This window comes from Oncorhynchus tshawytscha, linkage group LG28, assembly GCF_018296145.1.
Source record: "Oncorhynchus tshawytscha isolate Ot180627B linkage group LG28, Otsh_v2.0, whole genome shotgun sequence".
NCBI classification, from domain to species: Eukaryota; Metazoa; Chordata; class Actinopteri; order Salmoniformes; family Salmonidae; genus Oncorhynchus; species Oncorhynchus tshawytscha.
This window is the reverse complement of record NC_056456.1, coordinates 42,895,210-42,916,029: the sequence shown is the minus strand read 5'-3', so window position 1 is coordinate 42,916,029 and position 20,820 is coordinate 42,895,210. Positions and strand designations below refer to the sequence as shown.

General features: G+C 46.7%; 1 protein-coding gene across 1 annotated transcript in view; it reads left to right on the top strand.

Annotated features, from left to right (window-relative positions):
• The window catches only part of LOC112226423 (ubiquitin carboxyl-terminal hydrolase 33-like), a 74,834-nt gene extending 54,238 nt beyond the window's left edge, over positions 1–20,596 (top strand). Inside the window, exons 17-24 of the mRNA XM_042308320.1 lie at positions 2,127–2,307; positions 5,165–5,291; positions 8,131–8,300; positions 9,008–9,089; positions 12,538–12,646; positions 13,076–13,178; positions 20,069–20,137; positions 20,315–20,596. Coding sequence (XP_042164254.1) covers positions 2,127–2,307; positions 5,165–5,291; positions 8,131–8,300; positions 9,008–9,089; positions 12,538–12,646; positions 13,076–13,178; positions 20,069–20,137; positions 20,315–20,454 — 981 coding nt within the window. The 3' untranslated portion in view covers positions 20,455–20,596. The remainder of the gene's footprint in view (positions 1–2,126; positions 2,308–5,164; positions 5,292–8,130; positions 8,301–9,007; positions 9,090–12,537; positions 12,647–13,075; positions 13,179–20,068; positions 20,138–20,314) is intronic.
• The last annotated feature ends 224 nt before the right edge of the window (positions 20,597–20,820 follow it).

Sequence of the window (20,820 nt, the reverse complement as noted above, 5' to 3'; positions counted from 1 at the left end):
AGACACAAGAATCTCTGGTCTGATGAAACCAAGATTGAACTCTTTGGCCTGAATTCCAAGCCTCACATCTGGAGGAAACCTGGCACCATCTCTACGTGCTGTGGAGATGTTTTTCAGAGGCAGGGACTGGGAGGCTAGTCAGGATCGAGGGAAAGATCAACGGAGCAAAGTACAGAGAGATCCTTGATGAAAACCGGCTCCAGAGCGAAGGTTCACCTTCCAACAGGACAACAACCCTCAGCGCACACCCAAGAAAGACAAGTCTCTGAATGTCCTAGAGTGGCCCAGCCAGAGCCCTGACTTGAACTCGATCGAACATCTTAGGAGAGACCTGAAAATAACTATGCAGCGATGCTCCCCATCCACCCTGACAGAGTTTGAGAGGATTTGCAGAGAAGAATGGGAGAAACTCCCCAAATACAGGTGTGCCAAGCTTGTAGCATCATACCCAAGAAGACTCGAGGCTGTAATCACTGCCAAAGGTGCTTCAACAAAGTACTGCGTAAAGGGTCTGAATACATATGTAAATGTGATATTTCAGTTTTAAAAAATAATTGTAAAAAAAAATCCTGTTTTTGATTTGTCATTATGGGGTGTTGTGTGTAGATTGATGAGGACAAATATATATATATATATATATATTAGAATAAGGTTGTAACAAAATGTGGAGAAAGTCAAGGGGTCTGAATACTTTAAGAATGAGCTGAATATACACAACATGGCCAAAAGTATGTGGACACCCCTTCAAATTAGTGGGCTCAATTTCAGCCACACACATTGCTGACAGGTCTATTTTTTATTTTACCTTTATTTAACTAGGCAGTTCTTATTTTCAATGACGTCCTACCCCGGCCAAACCCGGACGACGCTGGGCCAATTGTCTTAATTCTCAATGACGTCCTACCCCGGCCAAACCCGGACGACGCTGGGCCAATTGTCTTAATTCTCAATGACGGCCTACCCCGGCCAAACCCGGACCACGCTGGGCCAATTGTCTTAATTCTCAATGATGGCCTACCCCGGCCAAACCCCCGGACCACGCTGGGCCAATTGTCTTAATTCTCAATGATGGCCTACCCCGGCCAAACCCGGACGACGCTGGGCCAATTGTCTTAATTCTCAATGATGGCCTACCCCGGGCAAACCCGGACGACGCTGGGCCAATTGTCTTAATTCTCAATGATGGCCTACCCGGCCAAACCCGGACGACGCTGGGCCAATTGTCTTAATTCTCAATGATGGCCTACCCCGGGCAAACCCGGACGACGCTGGGCCAATTGTCTTAATTCTCAATGATGGCCTACCCCGGCCAAACCCGGACGACGCTGGGCCAATTGTCTTAATTCTCAATGATGGCCTACCCCGGCCAAACCCGGACGACGCTGGGCCAATTGTCTTAATTCTCAATGATGGCCTACCCCGGCCAAACCCGGACAATGCTGGGCCAATTGTCTTAATTCTCAATGATGGCCTAGGAACAGTGGGTTTAACTGTTATAGCAGCAATGTTCCTACATCTAGTGGAAAGCCTTCCCAGAAGAGTGGAGGCTGTTATAGCAACAATGTTCCAACATCTAGTGGAAAGCCTTCCCAGAAGAGTGGAGGCTGTTATAGCAGCAATGTTCCAACATCTAGTGGAAAGCCTTCCCAGAAGAGTGGAGGCTGTTATAGCAGCAATGTTCCATCATCTAGTGGAAAGCCTTCCCAGAAGAAGGCTGTTATAGCAGCAATGTTCCAACATCTAGTGGAAAGCCTTCCCAGAAGAGTGGAGGCTGTTATAGCAGCAATGTTCCAACATCTAGTGGAAAGCCTTCCCAGAAGAGTGGAGGCTGTTATAGCAGCAATGTTCCAACATCTAGTGGAAAGCCTTCCCAGAAGAATGGAGGCTGTTATAGCAGCAATGTTCCAACAAGAGCCTTCCCAGAAGAGTGGAGGCTGTTATAGCAGCAATGTTCCATCATCTAGTGGAAAGCCTTCCCAGAAGAGTGGAGGCTGTTATAGCAGCAATGTTCCAACATCTAGTGGAAAGCCTGAGTGTGTGTCTGTGATTTATTGTCACATACATCAGATAGGTGCAGTGAATTGTTTTACAGGGTCAACAATCATTTGTTTTCATTCCCTTTCCAGATCCTGTGCATCCACCTGAAGCGGTTTAGACACGAGCTGATGTTCTCCACTAAGATCGGGACTCACGTCTCCTTCCCATTGGAGGGCCTGGAACTGCAGCCCTTCCTGGCCAAAGATAGCTCCGCCCACACCACCTCCTATGACCTGCTGTCCATCATCTGTCACCATGGCACCGCCAGCAGTGAGTGGGCTCTGGATCAACGGCTAGAAACTTGTTCTAGCATGTTGTTCTAGCATGTTGTTCTAGCATGTTATTCTAGCATGTTGTTCTAGCATGTTATTCTAGCATGTTGTTCTAGCATGTTATTCTAGCATGTTGTTCTAGCATGTTGTTCTAGCATGTTGTTCTAGCATGTTATTCTAGCATGTTGTTCTAGCATGTTATTCTAGCATGTTATTCTAGCATGTTGTTCTAGCATGTTGTTCTAGCATGTTGTTCTAGCATGTTGTTCTAGCATGTTGTTCTAGCATGTTGTTCTAGCATGTTGTTCTAGCATGTTGTTCTAGCATGTTGTTCTAGCATGTTGTTCTAGCATGTTGTTCTAGCATGTTCTAGCATGTTGTTCTAGAATGTTGTTCTAGCATGTTGTTCTAGCATGTTGTTCTAGCATGTTGTTCTAGCATGTTGTTCTAGAATGTTGTTCTAGCATGTTGTTCTAGCATGTTGTTCTAGAATGTTGTTCTAGCATGTTGTTCTAGAATGTTGTTCTAGCATGTTGTTCTAGCATGTTGTTCTAGCATGTTGTTCTAGCATGTTGTTCTAGCATGTTGTTCTAGAATGTTGTTCTAGCATGTTGTTCTAGAATGTTGTTCTAGCATGTTGTTCTAGCATGTTGTTCTAGCATGTTGTTCTAGCATGTTGTTCTAGAATGTTGTTCTAGCATGTTGTTCTAGCATGTTGTTCTAGCATGTTGTTCTAGCATGTTGTTCTAGCATGTTGTTCTAGCATGTTGTTCTAGCATGTTGTTCTAGAATGTTGTTCTAGCATGTTGTTCTAGCATGTTGTTCTAGCATGTTGTTCTAGCATGTTGTTCTAGAATGTTGTTCTAGCATGTTGTTCTAGCATGTTGTTCTAGCATGTTGTTCTAGCATGTTGTTCTAGAATGTTGTTCTAGCATGTTGTTCTAGCATGTTGTTCTAGCATGTTGTTCTAGAATGTTGTTCTAGCATGTTGTTCTAGCATGTTGTTCTAGCATGTTGTTCTAGCATGTTGTTCTAGCATGTTGTTCTAGCATGTTGTTCTAGCATGTTGTTCTAGCATGTTGTTCTAGAATGTTGTTCTAGCATGTTGTTCTAGCATGTTGTTCTAGCATGTTGTTCTAGAATGTTGTTCTAGCATGTTGTTCTAGCATGTTGTTCTAGCATGTTGTTCTAGCATGTTGTTCTAGCATGTTGTTCTAGAATGTTGTTCTAGCATGTTGTTCTAGCATGTTGTTCTAGCATGTTGTTCTAGCATGTTGTTCTAGCATGTTGTTCTAGCATGTTGTTCTAGAATGTTGTTCTAGCATGTTGTTCTAGCATGTTGTTCTAGAATGTTGTTCTAGCATGTTGTTCTAGCATGTTGTTCTAGAATGTTGTTCTAGCATGTTGTTCTAGCATGTTGTTCTAGCATGTTGTTCTAGCATGTTGTTCTAGCATGTTGTTCTAGCATGTTGTTCTAGCATGTTATTCTAGCATGTTGTTCTAGCATGTTGTTCTAGCATGTTATTCTAGCATGTTGTTCTAGCATGTTGTTCTAGCATGTTGTTCTAGCATGTTGTTCTAGCATGTTGTTCTAGAATGTTGTTCTAGCATGTTGTTCTAGCATGTTGTTCTAGAATGTTGTTCTAGCATGTTGTTCTAGCATGTTGTTCTAGCATGTTGTTCTAGCATGTTGTTCTAGAATGTTGTTCTAGCATGTTGTTCTAGCATGTTGTTCTAGCATGTTGTTCTAGCATGTTGTTCTAGAATGTTGTTCTAGCATGTTGTTCTAGCATGTTGTTCTAGAATGTTGTTCTAGCATGTTGTTCTAGCATGTTGTTCTAGCATGTTGTTCTAGAATGTTGTTCTAGCATGTTGTTCTAGCATGTTGTTCTAGCATGTTGTTCTAGCATGTTGTTCTAGCATGTTGTTCTAGCATGTTGTTCTAGCATGTTGTTCTAGCATGTTGTTCTAGCATGTTGTTCTAGAATGTTGTTCTAGCATGTTGTTCTAGCATGTTGTTCTAGCATGTTGTTCTAGAATGTTGTTCTAGCATGTTGTTCTAGCATGTTGTTCTAGCATGTTGTTCTAGCATGTTGTTCTAGCATGTTGTTCTAGCATGTTGTTCTAGAATGTTGTTCTAGCATGTTGTTCTAGCATGTTGTTCTAGCATGTTGTTCTAGCATGTTGTTCTAGAATGTTGTTCTAGCATGTTGTTCTAGCATGTTGTTCTAGAATGTTGTTCTAGCATGTTGTTCTAGCATGTTGTTCTAGAATGTTGTTCTAGCATGTTGTTCTAGCATGTTGTTCTAGCATGTTGTTCTAGCATGTTGTTCTAGCATGTTGTTCTAGCATGTTGTTCTAGCATGTTGTTCTAGCATGTTGTTCTAGCATGTTATTCTAGCATGTTGTTCTAGCATGTTGTTCTAGCATGTTGTTCTAGCATGTTGTTCTAGCATGTTGTTCTAGCATGTTGTTCTAGCATGTTGTTCTAGCATGTTGTTCTAGCATGTTGTTCTAGCATGTTGTTCTAGCATGGACCTTGAGGGCTTTCACTATTTTTGTAATTTTTTTAATGTAATCAACTTCATGGGGATTGTTATCCTTTTCTCTTCTTGCAAACCCCAGGTTGACCTCCTTTCTCTTCCTCCTCTCCCTATCCTCCTCCTCCTCTCCCTATCCTCCTCCTCCTCTCCCTATCCTCCTCCTCCTCTCCCTATCCTCCTCCTCCCTCTCCCTATCCTCCTCCTCCTCTCCCTATCCTCCTCCTCCTCTCCCTATCCTCCTCCTCCTCTCCCTATCCTCCTCCTCCTCTCCCTATCCTCCTCCTCCTCTCCCTATCCTCCTCCTCTCACCAGGTGGCCACTACATAGCCTACTGTAGGAATGACCTGAACAACCTGTGGTATGAGTTTGATGACCAGAGCGTCACCGAGGTGTCAGAGTCCTGCGTCCAGAACGCTGAGGCCTACGTACTGTTCTACAAGTAAGACAAACAGCATATCATATAACCAACACACCCTAGGAGTGGTATTATTATAACTATCTCTAGGAGTGGTGTTATTATAACTACATCCTCCTCTAGGAGTGGTGTTATTATAACTACCTCATCCTCTAGGAGTGGTGTTATTATAACTACCTCCTCTAGGAGTGGTGTTACTATAACTACCTCATCCTCTAGGAGTGGTGTTATTATAACTACATCCTCCTCTAGGAGTGGTGTTATTATAACTAAATCCTCCTCTAGGAGTGGTGTTATTATAACTACCCCATCCTCTAGGAGTGGTGTTATTATAACTACCTCCTCTAGGAGTGGTGTTATTATAACTACCTCATCCTCTAGGAGTGGTGTTATTATAACTACATCCTCCTCTAGGAGTGGTGTTATTATAACTACCTCTAGGAGTGGTGTTATTATAACTACCTCCTCCTCTAGGAGTGGTTTATTATAACTACCTCCTCTAGGAGTGGTGTTATTATAACTACATCCTCCTCTAGGAGTGGTGTTATTATAACTACATACTCCTCTAGGAGTGGTGTTATTATAACTACATCCTCCTCTAGGAGTGGTGTTATTATAACTAAATCCTCCTCTAGGAGTGGTTTATTATAACTACCTCCTCTAGGAGTGGTGTTATTATAACTACCTCTAGGAGTGGTGTTATTATAACTACCTCCTCTAGGAGTGGTATTATTATAACTACCTCCTCTAGGAGTGGTTTATTATAACTACCTCCTCTAGGAGTGGTGTTTATTATAACTACCTCCTCTAGGAGTGGTGTTATTATAACTACATACTCCTCTAGGAGTGGTGTTATTATAACTACATCCTCCTCTAGGAGTGGTGTTATTATAACTAAATCCTCCTCTAGGAGTGGTATTATTATAACTACCTCCTCTAGGAGTGGTGTTATTATAACTACCTCCTCTAGGAGTGGTATTATTATAACTACCTCCTCTAGGAGTGGTGTTATTATAACTACCTCCTCTAGGAGTGGTATTATTATAACTACCTCCTCCTCTAGGAGTGGTGTTATTATAACTACCTCTAGGAGTGGTGTTATTATAACTACCTCCTCCTCTAGGAGTGGTTTATTATAACTACCTCCTCCTCTAGGAGTGGTGTTATTATAACTACCTCCTCCTCTAGGAGTGGTGTTATTATAACTACCTCCTCCTCTAGGAGTGGTGTTATTATAACTACCTCCTCTAGGAGTGGTGGTATTATAACTACATCCTCCTCTAGGAGTGGTGTTATTATAACTACCTCCTCCTCTAGGAGTGGTGTTATTATAACTACCTCTAGGAGTGGTGTTATTATAACTACCTCCTCCTCTAGGAGTGGTGTTATTATAACTACCTCCTCCTCTAGGAGTGGTATTATTATAACTACATCCTCCTCTAGGAGTGGTGTTATTATAACTACATCCTCCTCTAGGAGTGGTGTTATTATAACTACATCCTCCTCTAGGAGTGGTGTTATTATAACTACCTCTAGGAGTGGTGTTATTATAACTACCTCTAGGAGTGGTGTTATTATAACTACCCCTCCTCTAGGAGTGGTGTTATTATAACTACCTCCTCTAGGAGTGGTGTTATTATAACTACCCCTCCTCTAGGAGTGGTGTTATTATAACTACCCCCTCCTCTAGGAGTGGTGTTATTATAACTACCTCCTCTAGGAGTGGTGTTATTATAACTACCTCCTCTAGGAGTGGTGTTATTATAACTACCTCTAGGAGTGGTTTATTATAACTACCTCCTCCTCTAGGAGTGGTGTTATTATAACTACCTCATCCTCTAGGAGTGGTGTTATTATAACTACCTCCTCTAGGAGTGGTGTTATTATAACTACATCCTCCTCTAGGAGTGGTGTTATTATAACTACCTCTAGGAGTGGTATTATAACTACCTCCTCCTCTAGGAGTGGTGTTATTATAACTACCTCTAGGAGTGGTGTTATTATAACTACCTCCTCCTCTAGGAGTGGTGTTATTATAACTACCTCCTCCTCTAGGAGTGGTGTTACTATAACTACCTCCTCTAGGAGTGGTGTTATTATAACTACCTCTAGGAGTGGTGTTATTATAACTACATCCTCCTCTAGGAGTGGTGTTATTATAACTACCTCATCCTCTAGGAGTGGTGTTATTATAACTACCTCCTCTAGGAGTGGTGTTATTATAACTACCTCCTCCTCTAGGAGTGGTGTTATTATAACTACCTCCTCCTCTAGGAGTGGTGTTATTATAACTACATCCTCCTCTAGGAGTGGTGTTATTATAACTAAATCCTCCTCTAGGAGTGGTGTTATTATAACTACCCCTCCTCTAGGAGTGGTGTTATTATAACTACCTCCTCTAGGAGTGGTGTTATTATAACTACCTCATCCTCTAGGAGTGGTGTTATTATAACTACCTCCTCTAGGAGTGGTGTTATTATAACTACCTCCTCCTCTAGGAGTGGTGTTATTATAACTACCTCTAGGAGTGGTGTTATTATAACTACCTCCTCCTCTAGGAGTGGTGTTATTATAACTACCTCTAGGAGTGGTGTTATTATAACTACCTCTAGGAGTGGTGTTATTATAACTACCTCTAGGAGTGGTGTTATTATAACTACCTCTAGGAGTGGTGTGATAGAAGAGGACTTATCACACAAAGCAACACAGCATAGGACCACCACACTAAGAACAGTTATGAGACTTAATCCTTAATCCTTTCTTGTTTTTTGTAAACAGGAAGTTTCCGTGCTCTGGCACCGACCACGTCCGTTTAGTTGATTTAGTGCACGGTTATTAATGTGTACTGTTTGAGTCCCTCCAGGAAAAGCAACGAGGAGGCGCTGAAGGAGAGGAGGAAAGTGACAGGTCTACTCGGCGTGACGGAGCCCAGTCTGCTACAGTTCTACGTCTCCAGACAGTGGCTCAACAAGTTCAAGACCTTCGCTGAGCCTGGACCCATCTCCAATGACGACTTCCTCTGTTCACACGGAGGTACGGAGCTATGGACTTATCTTTCCAACTATCCATGTCTGTCTCTATCAGACATTTATATATCTTTCTCTCTATCTGAATCAGCCAGCCAGACAGCAAGCCAGACAGACAGCCAGCCAGTCAGACAACCAACCAGCCAGACAGTCAGACACAGACAGACAGACAGTCAGACAGACAGCCAGTCAGACACAGTCAGACAGACAGACAGACAGACAGACAGCCAGCCAGTCAGAGACAGTCAGAGACAGTCAGACAGACAACCAACCAGCCAGACAGACACAGACAGACAACCAACCAGATAGACAGTCAGACACAGTCAGACAGTCAGACACAGACAGGCAGTCAGATAGACAGTCAGGCACAGTCAGACAGTCAGACACAGACAGACAGCCAGTCAGACACAGTCAGACAGACAGACACAGTCAGACAGACAGACACAGTCAGACAGACAGTCAGACAGACAGTCAGACAGACAGACACAGTCAGACAGACAGTCAGACAGACAGTCAGACACAGTCAGACAGACAGACAGACAGCCAGTCAGACACAGTCAGACAGACAGACAGACAGACAGTCAGACAGTCAATCAAAGCAACTGGGGGAAATTAAGACCAAACAAATCCACGTTTACAGAGGATTTAATGTGAGTGGTAGCCATTACCCATAATGACTTGTGACAAAGTTCTTTTTAAATGTTGTGTTGTCAGGCGTGCCGCCTGCCAAGGCCGCGTACATCGATGATCTGGTAGTGATGCTGCCTCAGAACGCGTGGGACCACCTCTACAGCAGGTCAGCTTCATACAGCGACACGACACCTTTCATACAGCGACACGACACCGTTCATACAGCGACACGACACCGTTCATACAGCGCCACGGCACCGTTCATACAGCGACACGACACCGTTCATACAGCGACACGACACCGTTCATACAGCGACACGACACCGTTCATACAGCACGACACCGTTCATACAGCACGACACCGTTCATACAGCGACACGACACCGTTCATACAGCACGACACCGTTCATACAGCGACACGACACCGTTCATACAGCGACACGACACCGTTCATACAGCGACACGACACCGTTCATACAGCGACACGACACCGTTCATACAGCGACACGACACCGTTCATACAGCACGACACCGTTCATACAGCACGACACCGTTCATACAGCGCCACGACACCGTTCATACAGCGACACGGCACCGTTCATACAGCGACACGACACCGTTCATACAGCGACACGGCACCGTTCATACAGCACGACACCGTTCATACAGCGACACGACACCGTTCATACAGCACGACACCGTTCATACAGCGACACGGCACCGTTCATACAGCGACACGGCACCGTTCATACAGCGACACGGCACCGTTCATACAGCACGACACCGTTCATACAGCACGACACCGTTCATACAGCACGGCACCGTTCATACAGCGACACGACACCGTTCATACAGCGACACGACACCGTTCATACAGCGACACGACACCGTTCATACAGCGACACGACACCGTTCATACAGCGACACGACACCGTTCATACAGCACGGCACCGTTCATACAGCGCCACGACACCGTTCATACAGCGCCACGACACCGTTCATACAGCACGGCACCGTTCATACAGCGCCACGACACCGTTCATACAGCGACACGACACCGTTCATACAGCACGACACCGTTCATACAGCGACACGACACCGTTCATACAGCGACACGACACCGTTCATACAGCGACACGGCACCGTTCATACAGCGACACGACACCGTTCATACAGCGCCACGACACCGTTCATACAGCGCCACGACACCGTTCATACAGCACGGCACCGTTCATACAGCACGGCACCGTTCATACAGCGACACGGCACCGTTCATACAGCGACACGGCACCGTTCATACAGCGACACGACACCGTTCATACAGCGACACGACACCGTTCATACAGCGCCACGACACCGTTCATACAGCACGGCACCGTTCATACAGCGCCACGACACCGTTCATACAGCACGACACCGTTCATACAGCACGACACCGTTCATACAGCACGACACCGTTCATACAGCGACACGACACCGTTCATACAGCGACACGGCACCGTTCATACAGCGACACGACACCGTTCATACAGCACGACACCGTTCATACAGCACGGCACCGTTCATACAGCACGACACCGTTCATACAGCACGGCACCGTTCATACAGCACGACACCGTTCATACAGCACGGCACCGTTCATACAGCACGACACCGTTCATACAGCGACACGGCACCGTTCATACAGCGCCACGACACCGTTCATACAGCGCCACGGCACCGTTCATACAGCGACACGACACCGTTCATACAGCACGGCACCGTTCATACAGCGCCACGACACCGTTCATACAGCACGACACCGTTCATACAGCGCCACGACACCGTTCATACAGCACGACACCGTTCATACAGCGACACGGCACCGTTCATACAGCGACACGGCACCGTTCATACAGCGCCACGGCACCGTTCATACAGCGACACGGCACCGTTCATACAGCGACACGGCACCGTTCATACAGCGCCACGACACCGTTCATACAGCGACACGGCACCGTTCATACAGCGACACGGCACCGTTCATACAGCGCCACGGCACCGTTCATACAGCGACACGGCACCGTTCATACAGCGACACGGCACCGTTCATACAGCGCCACGACACCGTTCATACAGCGACACGGCACCGTTCATACAGCGACACGGCACCGTTCATACAGCACGGCACCGTTCATACAGCACGGCACCGTTCATACAGCACGGCACCGTTCATACAGCGACACGACACCGTTCATACAGCGACACGACACCGTTCATACAGCGACACGGCACCGTTCATACAGCGACACGACACCGTTCATACAGCACGACACCGTTCATACAGCACGGCACCGTTCATACAGCACGGCACCGTTCATACAGCACGGCACCGTTCATACAGCACGGCACCGTTCATACAGCGACACGACACCGTTCATACAGCACGGCACCGTTCATACAGCACGGCACCGTTCATACAGCGACACGGCACCGTTCATACAGCGACACGGCACCGTTCATACAGCGCCACGGCACCGTTCATACAGCGCCACGACACCGTTCATACAGCGCCACGACACCGTTCATACAGCGCCACGACACCGTTCATACAGCACGGCACCGTTCATACAGCACGGCACCGTTCATACAGCGACACGGCACCGTTCATACAGCGCCACGACACCGTTCATACAGCGCCACGACACCGTTCATACAGCACGGCACCGTTCATACAGCACGGCACCGTTCATACAGCGACACGACACCGTTCATACAGCGACACGGCACCGTTCATACAGCGACACGGCACCGTTCATACAGCGACACGACACCGTTCATACAGCGACACGACACCGTTCATACAGCGACACGACACCGTTCATACAGCGACACGACACCGTTCATACAGCGACACGACACCGTTCATACAGCGACACGACACCGTTCATACAGCGACACGGCACCGTTCATACAGCGACACGACACCGTTCATACAGCGACACGACACCGTCATTAAGTGGGATTATTGACTATGTTTACATGACGAAGTATTAAACAGGATTGTTATGGAAATCCTTTTTCTTGCATACTATGTTTTAATCAAACCTATATTAATTAATCAAGAGGTATTCACAATAATCACATTATGGTGTCAGTGTCACCGTACCCATAGTTGATAAAGTCATGGTTTATAAGGTGTATTTTTACGGCTAGGAGCTTTGTCTGACGTCAGACAGCACGACGGCCGTCTCCTGGCATCGCTTGCGGCTAAGGGGAGTGCTTACGGGTTCTGAGAGGTTTATTCACTGAGCTGTGTTTCAAGGCCTAAATTCTGGGACTGTGGTCCCTGGTCTAGGTGTTACTAAGCTGTGATTGGTCTGCCAAGGTGTGTTACTAAACTCTGATTGGTATGTCAAGGTTTTACTAAGCTGTGATTGGGCTGTCAATGTTTTACTAAGCTGTGATTCGTCTGTCAAGGTTTTACTAGGCTGTGATTGGTCTGTCAATGTTTTACTAGGCTGTGATTGGTCTGTCAAGGTTTTACTAGGCTGTGATTGGTCTGTCAAGGTTTTACTAGGCTGTGATTTGTCTGTCAAGGTGTGTTACTAAGCTGTGATTGGTTTGTTGTCTAGGTATGGAGGCGGGCCTGCTGTCAACCACCTGTATGTGTGTCACACTTGTCAGACAGAGATTGAGAAGCTGGAGAAGAGACGCAGGACAGAGCTGGACATGTTTGTCTGGGTAAGGACTTTCACGGATACTTTCCTTTGCAGGATTTTTTCCACCCCAGCACTAACACACCTGTTTTTATGTTCTCAATTAATTGAAATGATAAACTTTCTTTCTCAACTCTTTCTTCCCGTCCTCTCCCCTTCCATCGCTCTTCTCCCTATCCTCCCCTTCCCTCGCTCTTCTCCCTATCCTCTCCTTCCCTCGCTCTTCTCCCTATCCTCCCCTTCCCTCGCTCTTCTCCCTATCCTCCCCTTCCCTCGCTCTTCTCCCTATCCGCCCCTTCCCTCGCTCTTCTCCCTATCCTCCCCTTCCCTCGCTCTTCTCCCTATCCTCCCCTTCCCTCGCTCTTCTCCCTATCCTCCCCTTCCCTCGCTCTTCTCCCTATCCTCCCCTTCCCTCCCCTCTCTCCCCCCATCCCCTCTTCCTTCCTCTGTTCAGCTGAACAAGGCGTTCCAAGAGGAGGAGTCTCCACTGATCATCTACTGCATCAGCATGCAGTGGTTCAGAGAGTGGGAGGGCTTCGTCAAGGGAAAGAACAATGGTGAGTGGCTGGTTCAGAGGACGGGAGGGATTCGTTAAGGGAAAGGACAATGGTGAGTGGCTGGTTCAGAGAGTGGGAGGGCTTCGTTAAGGGAAAGAAAAATGGTGAGTGGTTGGTTCAGAGAGTGGGTAATGGGATACAGCTTTTGTCAAATATATATATTTTTTTGCATTTTAGCTAACCCTAACCCTTATCCTAACCTTAACCTAATTCTCCTAACCTGCTGCGTAAGTTCTTGTAACCTGATTTGAAAAGTTAATTTTGACAAAACCTGGGAAGGCTTCGTTAAGGGAAAGGACAATGGTGAGTGGCTGGTTCAGAGGACGGGAGGGATTCGTTAAGGGAAAGGACAATGGTGAGTGGCTGGTTCAGAGGACGGGAGGGATTCGTTAAGGGAAAGGACAATGGTGAGTGGCTGGTTCAGAGGACGGAGGGATTCGTTAAGGGAAAGGACAATGGTGAGTGGCTGGTTCAGAGGACGGGAGGGATTCGTTAAGGGAAAGGACAATGGTGAGTGGCTGGTTCAGAGGACGGGAGGGATTCGTTAAGGGAAAGGACAATGGTGAGTGGCTGGTTCAGAGGACGGGAGGGATTCGTTAAGGGAAAGGACAATGGTGAGTGGCTGGTTCAGAGGACGGGAGGGATTCGTTAAGGGAAAGGACAATGGTGAGTGGCTGGTTCAGAGGACGGGAGGGATTCGTTAAGGGAAAGGACAATGGTGAGTGGCTGGTTCAGAGGACGGGAGGGATTCGTTAAGGGAAAGGACAATGGTGAGTGGCTGGTTCAGAGGACGGGAGGGATTCGTTAAGGGAAAGGACAATGGTGAGTGGCTGGTTCAGAGGACGGGAGGGATTCGTTAAGGGAAAGGACAATGGTGAGTGGCTGGTTCAGAGGACGGGAGGGATTCGTTAAGGGAAAGGACAATGGTGAGTGGCTGGTTCAGAGGACGGGAGGGATTCGTTAAGGGAAAGGACAATGGTGAGTGGCTGGTTCAGAGGACGGGAGGGATTCGTTAAGGGAAAGGACAATGGTGAGTGGCTGGTTCAGAGGACGGGAGGGATTCGTTAAGGGAAAGGACAATGGTGAGTGGCTGGTTCAGAGGACGGGAGGGATTCGTTAAGGGAAAGGACAATGGTGAGTGGCTGGTTCAGAGGACGGGAGGGATTCGTTAAGGGAAAGGACAATGGTGAGTGGCTGGTTCAGAGGACGGGAGGGATTCGTTAAGGGAAAGGACAATGGTGATTGGCTAAACAGATACACTATATGACCAAAACTATGTGGACACCTGCATGTCGAACATCTCATTCCAAAATCATGGGCTTTAAAAGGGAATCGGTCCCCATCTTTGCTACTACAACAGCCTCCACTGTTGGAACATTGCTGCAGGGACTTGCTTCCATTCACCCACAAGAGCATTAGTGAGGTCGGCATTTATGTTGGGAGATTAGGCCTGGCTCGCAGTCTGTGTTCCAATTCATCCCAGAGGTGTTCGATGGGGTTGACCATTCATCCCAGAGGTGTTCGATGGGGTTGACCATTCATCCCAGAGGTGTTCGATGGGGTTGACCATTCATCCCAGAGGTGTTCGATGGGGTTGACCATCCCAGAGGTGTTCGATGGGGTTGACCATTCATCCCAGAGGTGTTCGATCTCGACAAACCATTTCTGTATGCACCTCGCTTTGTGCACTAGGGGACTTCTCATGCTGAAACGGGAAAGGGCCTTCCCCAAACTGTTGCCACAAAGTTGGAAGCACAGAATGGTCTAGAATAACTAATTGCACCGGAGGAGATGGCTGCCGTTTTAAGGGCTCTTAACCAATTGTGCGTGTTTTTGTGCGTTATTTGTAACTTATTTTGTACATAATGTTTCTGCCACTTATGACTGAAAATTCCTTCTAGATATCAGCCATTTATGACCGAAAAGTCCTTCTAGACATCAGGATAGCGATAACTCACCTCGTACTGGACAAAGATGTTTTCTTTAACGAGTCGGACGTGAAGGATTTACTTCAGACATCGTAATTCGCAGGAGAAAGAGACGGAGATATTGGGTCGTAGGTCGGGGTGCCTCGTTAGGATCCGACAGGAGAAAGAGACGGAGATATTGGGTCGTAGGTCGGGGTGCCTCGTTAGGATACGACAGGAGAAAGAGACGGAGATATTGGGTCGTAGGTCGGGGTGCCTCGTTAGGATCCGACAGGATAAACCAATGCTGGCACTAAGACCGCACTAAACGAGCTGTAATAGGCCATAATCAAACAGGAAAACACTCGTCCAGAGGTGGCGCTCCTAGTGGCCGGGGTCTTTAATGCAAGGAAACTTAAATCCGTTTTACCTCATTTCTACCAGCATGTCACATGTGCAATCAGAGGGGAAAAAACTCTGGACCACCTTTACTCCACACACAGAGATGCATACAAAGCTCTACCTCACCATTTGGCAAATCTGACCATTAATTATATCCTCCTGATTCCTGCTTACAAGCAAAAACTAAAGCAGGAATCACCAGGGCATCGCTCAATACAGAAGTGGTCAGATGACACAGATGCTAAGCTACAGGACTGTTTTGCACAGATTGGAATATGTTCTGGGATTCTTCCGGTGGCACTGAGGGGTACACCACTGGCTTCATCAATAAGTGCATTGATGACGTCATCCGCCCAGTGACTAAAAGTACATACCCCAACCAGAAGCCATGGATTACAGGCAACATCTGCACTGAGCTAATGGGTAGAGCTGCCGCTTTCAAGGAGCGGGACTCTAACCCAGACACTTAGAAGAAATCCCGCCCTCAGACGAACCATCAAAAGCATCAATACAGGACTAAGATTGAATCGTACTACACCGGCTCCCACGCTCGTCGGATGTGGCAGGGCTTGCAAACTATTAGACTACAAAGGGAAGCACAGCCGCAAGCTGACCAGTGACAAGAGCTTACTAGATGAGATAAATTACTTCTATGCTCGCTTCAAGGCAAGCAACACTGAAGCATGCATGAGAGCATCAGCTGTTCCGGATGACTGTGTGATCACGCTCTCCGTAGCCGATGTGAGTAAGACCTTCAAACAGGTCAACATTCACAAGGCCGTAGAGCCAGACGGATTACCAGGACGTGTGCTGACCAACTGGCAAGTATCTTCACTGACATTTTCAACATGTCCCTGACTGAGTCTGTAATACCAACATGTTTCAAGCAGACCACCATAGTCTCTGTGCCCAAGAACACTAAGGTACCCTGCCTAAGTGACTACTGACCCATAATACTCACGTGAGTAGCCATGAAGTGCTTTGAAAGGCTGGTCAGGGCTCACATCAACCCCATTATCCCAGAAACCCTAGACCCACTCAAATTTGCCTACCGCCCCAACAGATCTACAGATGATGCAATCTCTATTGCACTCCACACTGCCCTTTCACACCTGGACAAAAGGAACACCTATGTGAGAATGCTGTTCATTGACTACAGCTCAGCGTTCAACACCATAGTGCCCTCAAAGCTCATCACTAAGCTAAGGACCCTGGGACTAAACACCTCCCTCTGCAACTGGATCCTGGACTTCCTGACGGGCCGCCCCCAGGTTGTAAGGGTAGGTAGCAACACATCCGTCACGCTAATCCTCAACACGGGGGCCCCTCAGGGGTGCGTGCTCAGTCCCCTCCTGTACTCCCTGTTCACTCATGACTGAACTGCCAGGCATGACTCCAACACCATCATTAAGTTTGCTGATGACACAACAGTGGTAGGCCTGATCAACGACGAGACAGCCTATAGGGAGGAGGTCAGAGACCTGGCCGTGTGGTGCCAGGACAACAACCTCTCCCTCAACGTAAACCAAGACTAAGAAGATGATTGTGGACTACAGGAAAAGGAGGACCGAGCACGCCCCCATTCTCATCGACGGGGCTGTAGTGGAGCGGGTCGAGAGTTTCAAGTTCCTTGGTGTCCACATCACCAACAAACTAACATGGTCCAAACACACCAAGAAAGTTGTGAAGAGGGCGCAACAAAGCCTATTCCCCCCTCAGGAGACTGAAAAGATTTGGCATGGGTCCTCAGATCCTTAAATAGTTCTACAGCTGCACCATCGAGATCATCCTGACTGGTTACATCATGCTAGGCACTACAGAGGGTACATCACTGGGGCCAACTTTCCTTCACTTTAACTCTACCTACATGTACATATTACCTCAATTACGTTGACTAAACCCCTCCGCACATTGACTCTGTACCGGTGCCCCCTGTATATAGTCTCATTACTAACCTGTACCCCCGCACATTGACTCTGTACTGGTATCCCCTGTATATAGCCTCCACATTGACTCTGTACCGGTACCCCCTGTATATAGCCTCCACATTGACTCTGTACTGGTACCCCCTGTATATAGCCTCCACATTGACTCGGTACCAGTACCCCTGTATATAGCCTCCACATTGACTCTGTACCGGTACCCCCTGTATATAGCCTCCACATTGACTCTGTACTGGTACTCCCCCTGTATATAGCCTCCACATTGACTCTGTTCCAGTACCCCCTGTATATAGCCTCCACATTGACTCTGTTCCAGTACCCCCTGTATATAGCCTCCACATTGACTCTGTACCGGTACCCCCTGTATATAGCCTCCACATTGACTCTGTACCGGTACCCCCTGTATATAGCCTCCACATTGACTCTGTACCGGTACCCCCTGTATATAGCCTCCACATTGACTCTGTACCGGTACCCCCTGTATATAGCCTCCACATTGACTCTGTACCGGTACCCCCTGTATATAGCCTCCACATTGACTCTGTACCGGTACCCCCTGTATATAGCCTCCACATTGACTCTGTTCCAGTACCCCTGTATATAGCCTCCACATTGACTCTGTACTGGTACCCCCTGTATATAGCCTCCACATTGACTCTGTACCGGTACCCCCTGTATATAGCCTCCACATTGACTCTGTACCGGTACCTCCTGTATATAGCCTCCACATTGACTCTGTACCGGTACCCCCTGTATATAGCCTCTACATTGACTCTGTACCGGTACCCCCTGTATATAGCCTCCACATTGACTCTGTACCGGTACCCCCTGTATATAGCCTCCACATTGACTCTGTACCGGAACCCCCTGTATATAGCCTCCACATTGACTCTGTACCGGTACCCCCTGTATATAGCCTCTACATTGACTCTGTACCGGTACCCCCTGTATATAGCCTCCACATTGACTCTGTACCGGTACCCCCTGTATATAGCCTCCACATTGACTCTGTACCGGTACCCCCTGTGTATAGCCTCCACATTGACTCTGTACCGGTACCCCCTGTATATAGCCTCCACATTGACTCTGTACCGGTGCCCCCTGTATTTAGCCTCACTACTGTTATTGTACTGCTGCTCTTTAACTGTTTATTTTTTTCTTAACACTTATTTTTCTTTAAACTGCGTTGTTGGTTAAGGGCTTGTCAGTAGTGTGGTATTCAGCATTTCACGGTCTACAGCTGTTGTATTCGGCGCATGTGACAAATAACATTTGATTTGAATGTCATTGTATGCTGTAGCGTTAAGATTTCCCTTCACTGGAACTAAGGGACCTAGTCCAAACCATGAAAAACAGCCCCAGACCATTATTCCTCTTCCACCAAACTTTACAGTTGACACTATGCATTCAGGCAGGTCGCGTACTCCTAGCATCTCCTAAACCCAGATTTGTCCGTCGGACTGCCAGATATTGAAGCGTGATTCATCGCTCCGGAGATCTCGTGTCAACTGCTCCAGAGTCCACTGGCATCGAGCTTTACACTCCAGTCGACGCTTGGCATTGTGCATGGTGATCTTAGGCTTGTGTGCGGCTGCTCGGCCATAGAAACCCCTTTCATGAATCTCCTGACGAACAGTTCTTGTGCTGACGTTGGTTCCAGAGGCAGTTTGGAACTTGGTAGTGTTGCAACCGAGGACAGACCATTTTTATGCGCTACGTGCTTCAGGACTCGGCGGTCCCGTTCTGTGAGATGGCGTGGCCTACCACTTCGCGGCTGAGCCGTTGTTGCTCCTAGACGTTTCTACTTCACAATAACAGCACTTACAGTTGCCCGTGGCAGCTCGAACAGGGCAGAAATTTGATAAACTGACTTGTTGGAAAGGTGGCATCCTATGACGGTGCCAAGTTGAAAGTCACTGTGCTCTTCTGTAAGGCCATTATTATTATTATTATTATTATTCCTCCAGTGTTTGTCTATGGAGATTGCATGGCTGTGTGGCTTTCGTTGAGAAATCCACTCATTTGAAGGGTGTCTAGATACTGCTGTATGGATAGAGTAGTAGGTGTGATTTGGAGTCTCCACCCCCAGCTGTTGAAAGGAGTGCTATAATGTGCTATATAATGTGCTATAATGTGCTATATTATGTGCTATAATGTGCTATATTATGTGCTATATTATGTGCTATATTATGTGCTATAATGTGCTATAATGTGCTATAATGTGCTATATTATGTGCTATAATGTGCTATAATGTGCTATAATGTGCTATATTATGTGCTATAATGTGCTATATTATGTGCTATATTATGTGCTATATTATGTGCTATAATGTGCTATAATGTGCTATAATGTGCTATATTATGTGCTATAATGTGCTATAATGTGCTATATTATGTGCTATATTATGTGCTATAATGTGCTATAATGTGCTATAATGTGCTATATTATGTGCTATAATGTGCTATAATGTGCTATATTATGTGCTATATTATGTGCTATAATGTGCTATAATGTGCTATATTATGTGCTATATTATGTGCTATAATGTGCTATATTATGTGCTATAATGTGCTATATTAGGCTGCTTTCAGACTACATTTTATGTGTCATAATAATTTATTTCCCTCTCCCTTGCAGATCCACCGGGACCAATCGATAACTCCAAGATCGCGATCAACAAGAATGGCCATCTAACACTCAGACAAGGTAACAGCCTGACCCAAGTCAACTCTTCTGTCTTCTCTAAATCCCCTGCTTATATAATGTCCTATCAGTGTGATGCTGATGGAACTGTTGTGGACACACTTGATCAAGATAGAAAAGCTACTAAATGTGTGCGTTATTTCAGTCTCATTAAATCTGTGTGCTATTTACTCCCTCAAGGAGCTGACTCGGGACAGATCTCTGAGGAGACGTGGAACTTTCTCCACTCCGTCCACGGAGGAGGTCCGCTCGTAACAGTCCGGCCCAACGTCTCTCACCCCGAACTAGAGGCCTCCTCGCAGTCTAAGGAGAAGATATAGGTGGAGGCGTGCAACGTTTAAATCTACCTACCCACCAACCCCTTAACAGGAAACTACCTACCAACCCCTTAACAGGAAACTACCTACCCACCAACCCCTTAACAGGAAACTACCTACCCACCCCTTAACAGGAAACTACCTACCCACCAACCCCTTAACAGGAAACTACCTACCAACCCCTTAACAGGAAACTACCTACCAACCCCTTAACAGGAAACTACCCACCAACCCCTTAACAGGAAACTACCTACCAACCCCTTAACAGGAAACTACCTACCAACCCCTAACAGGAAACTACCTACCAACCCCTTAACAGGAAACTACCTACCTACCCCTTAACAGGAAACTACCTACCCACCAACCCCT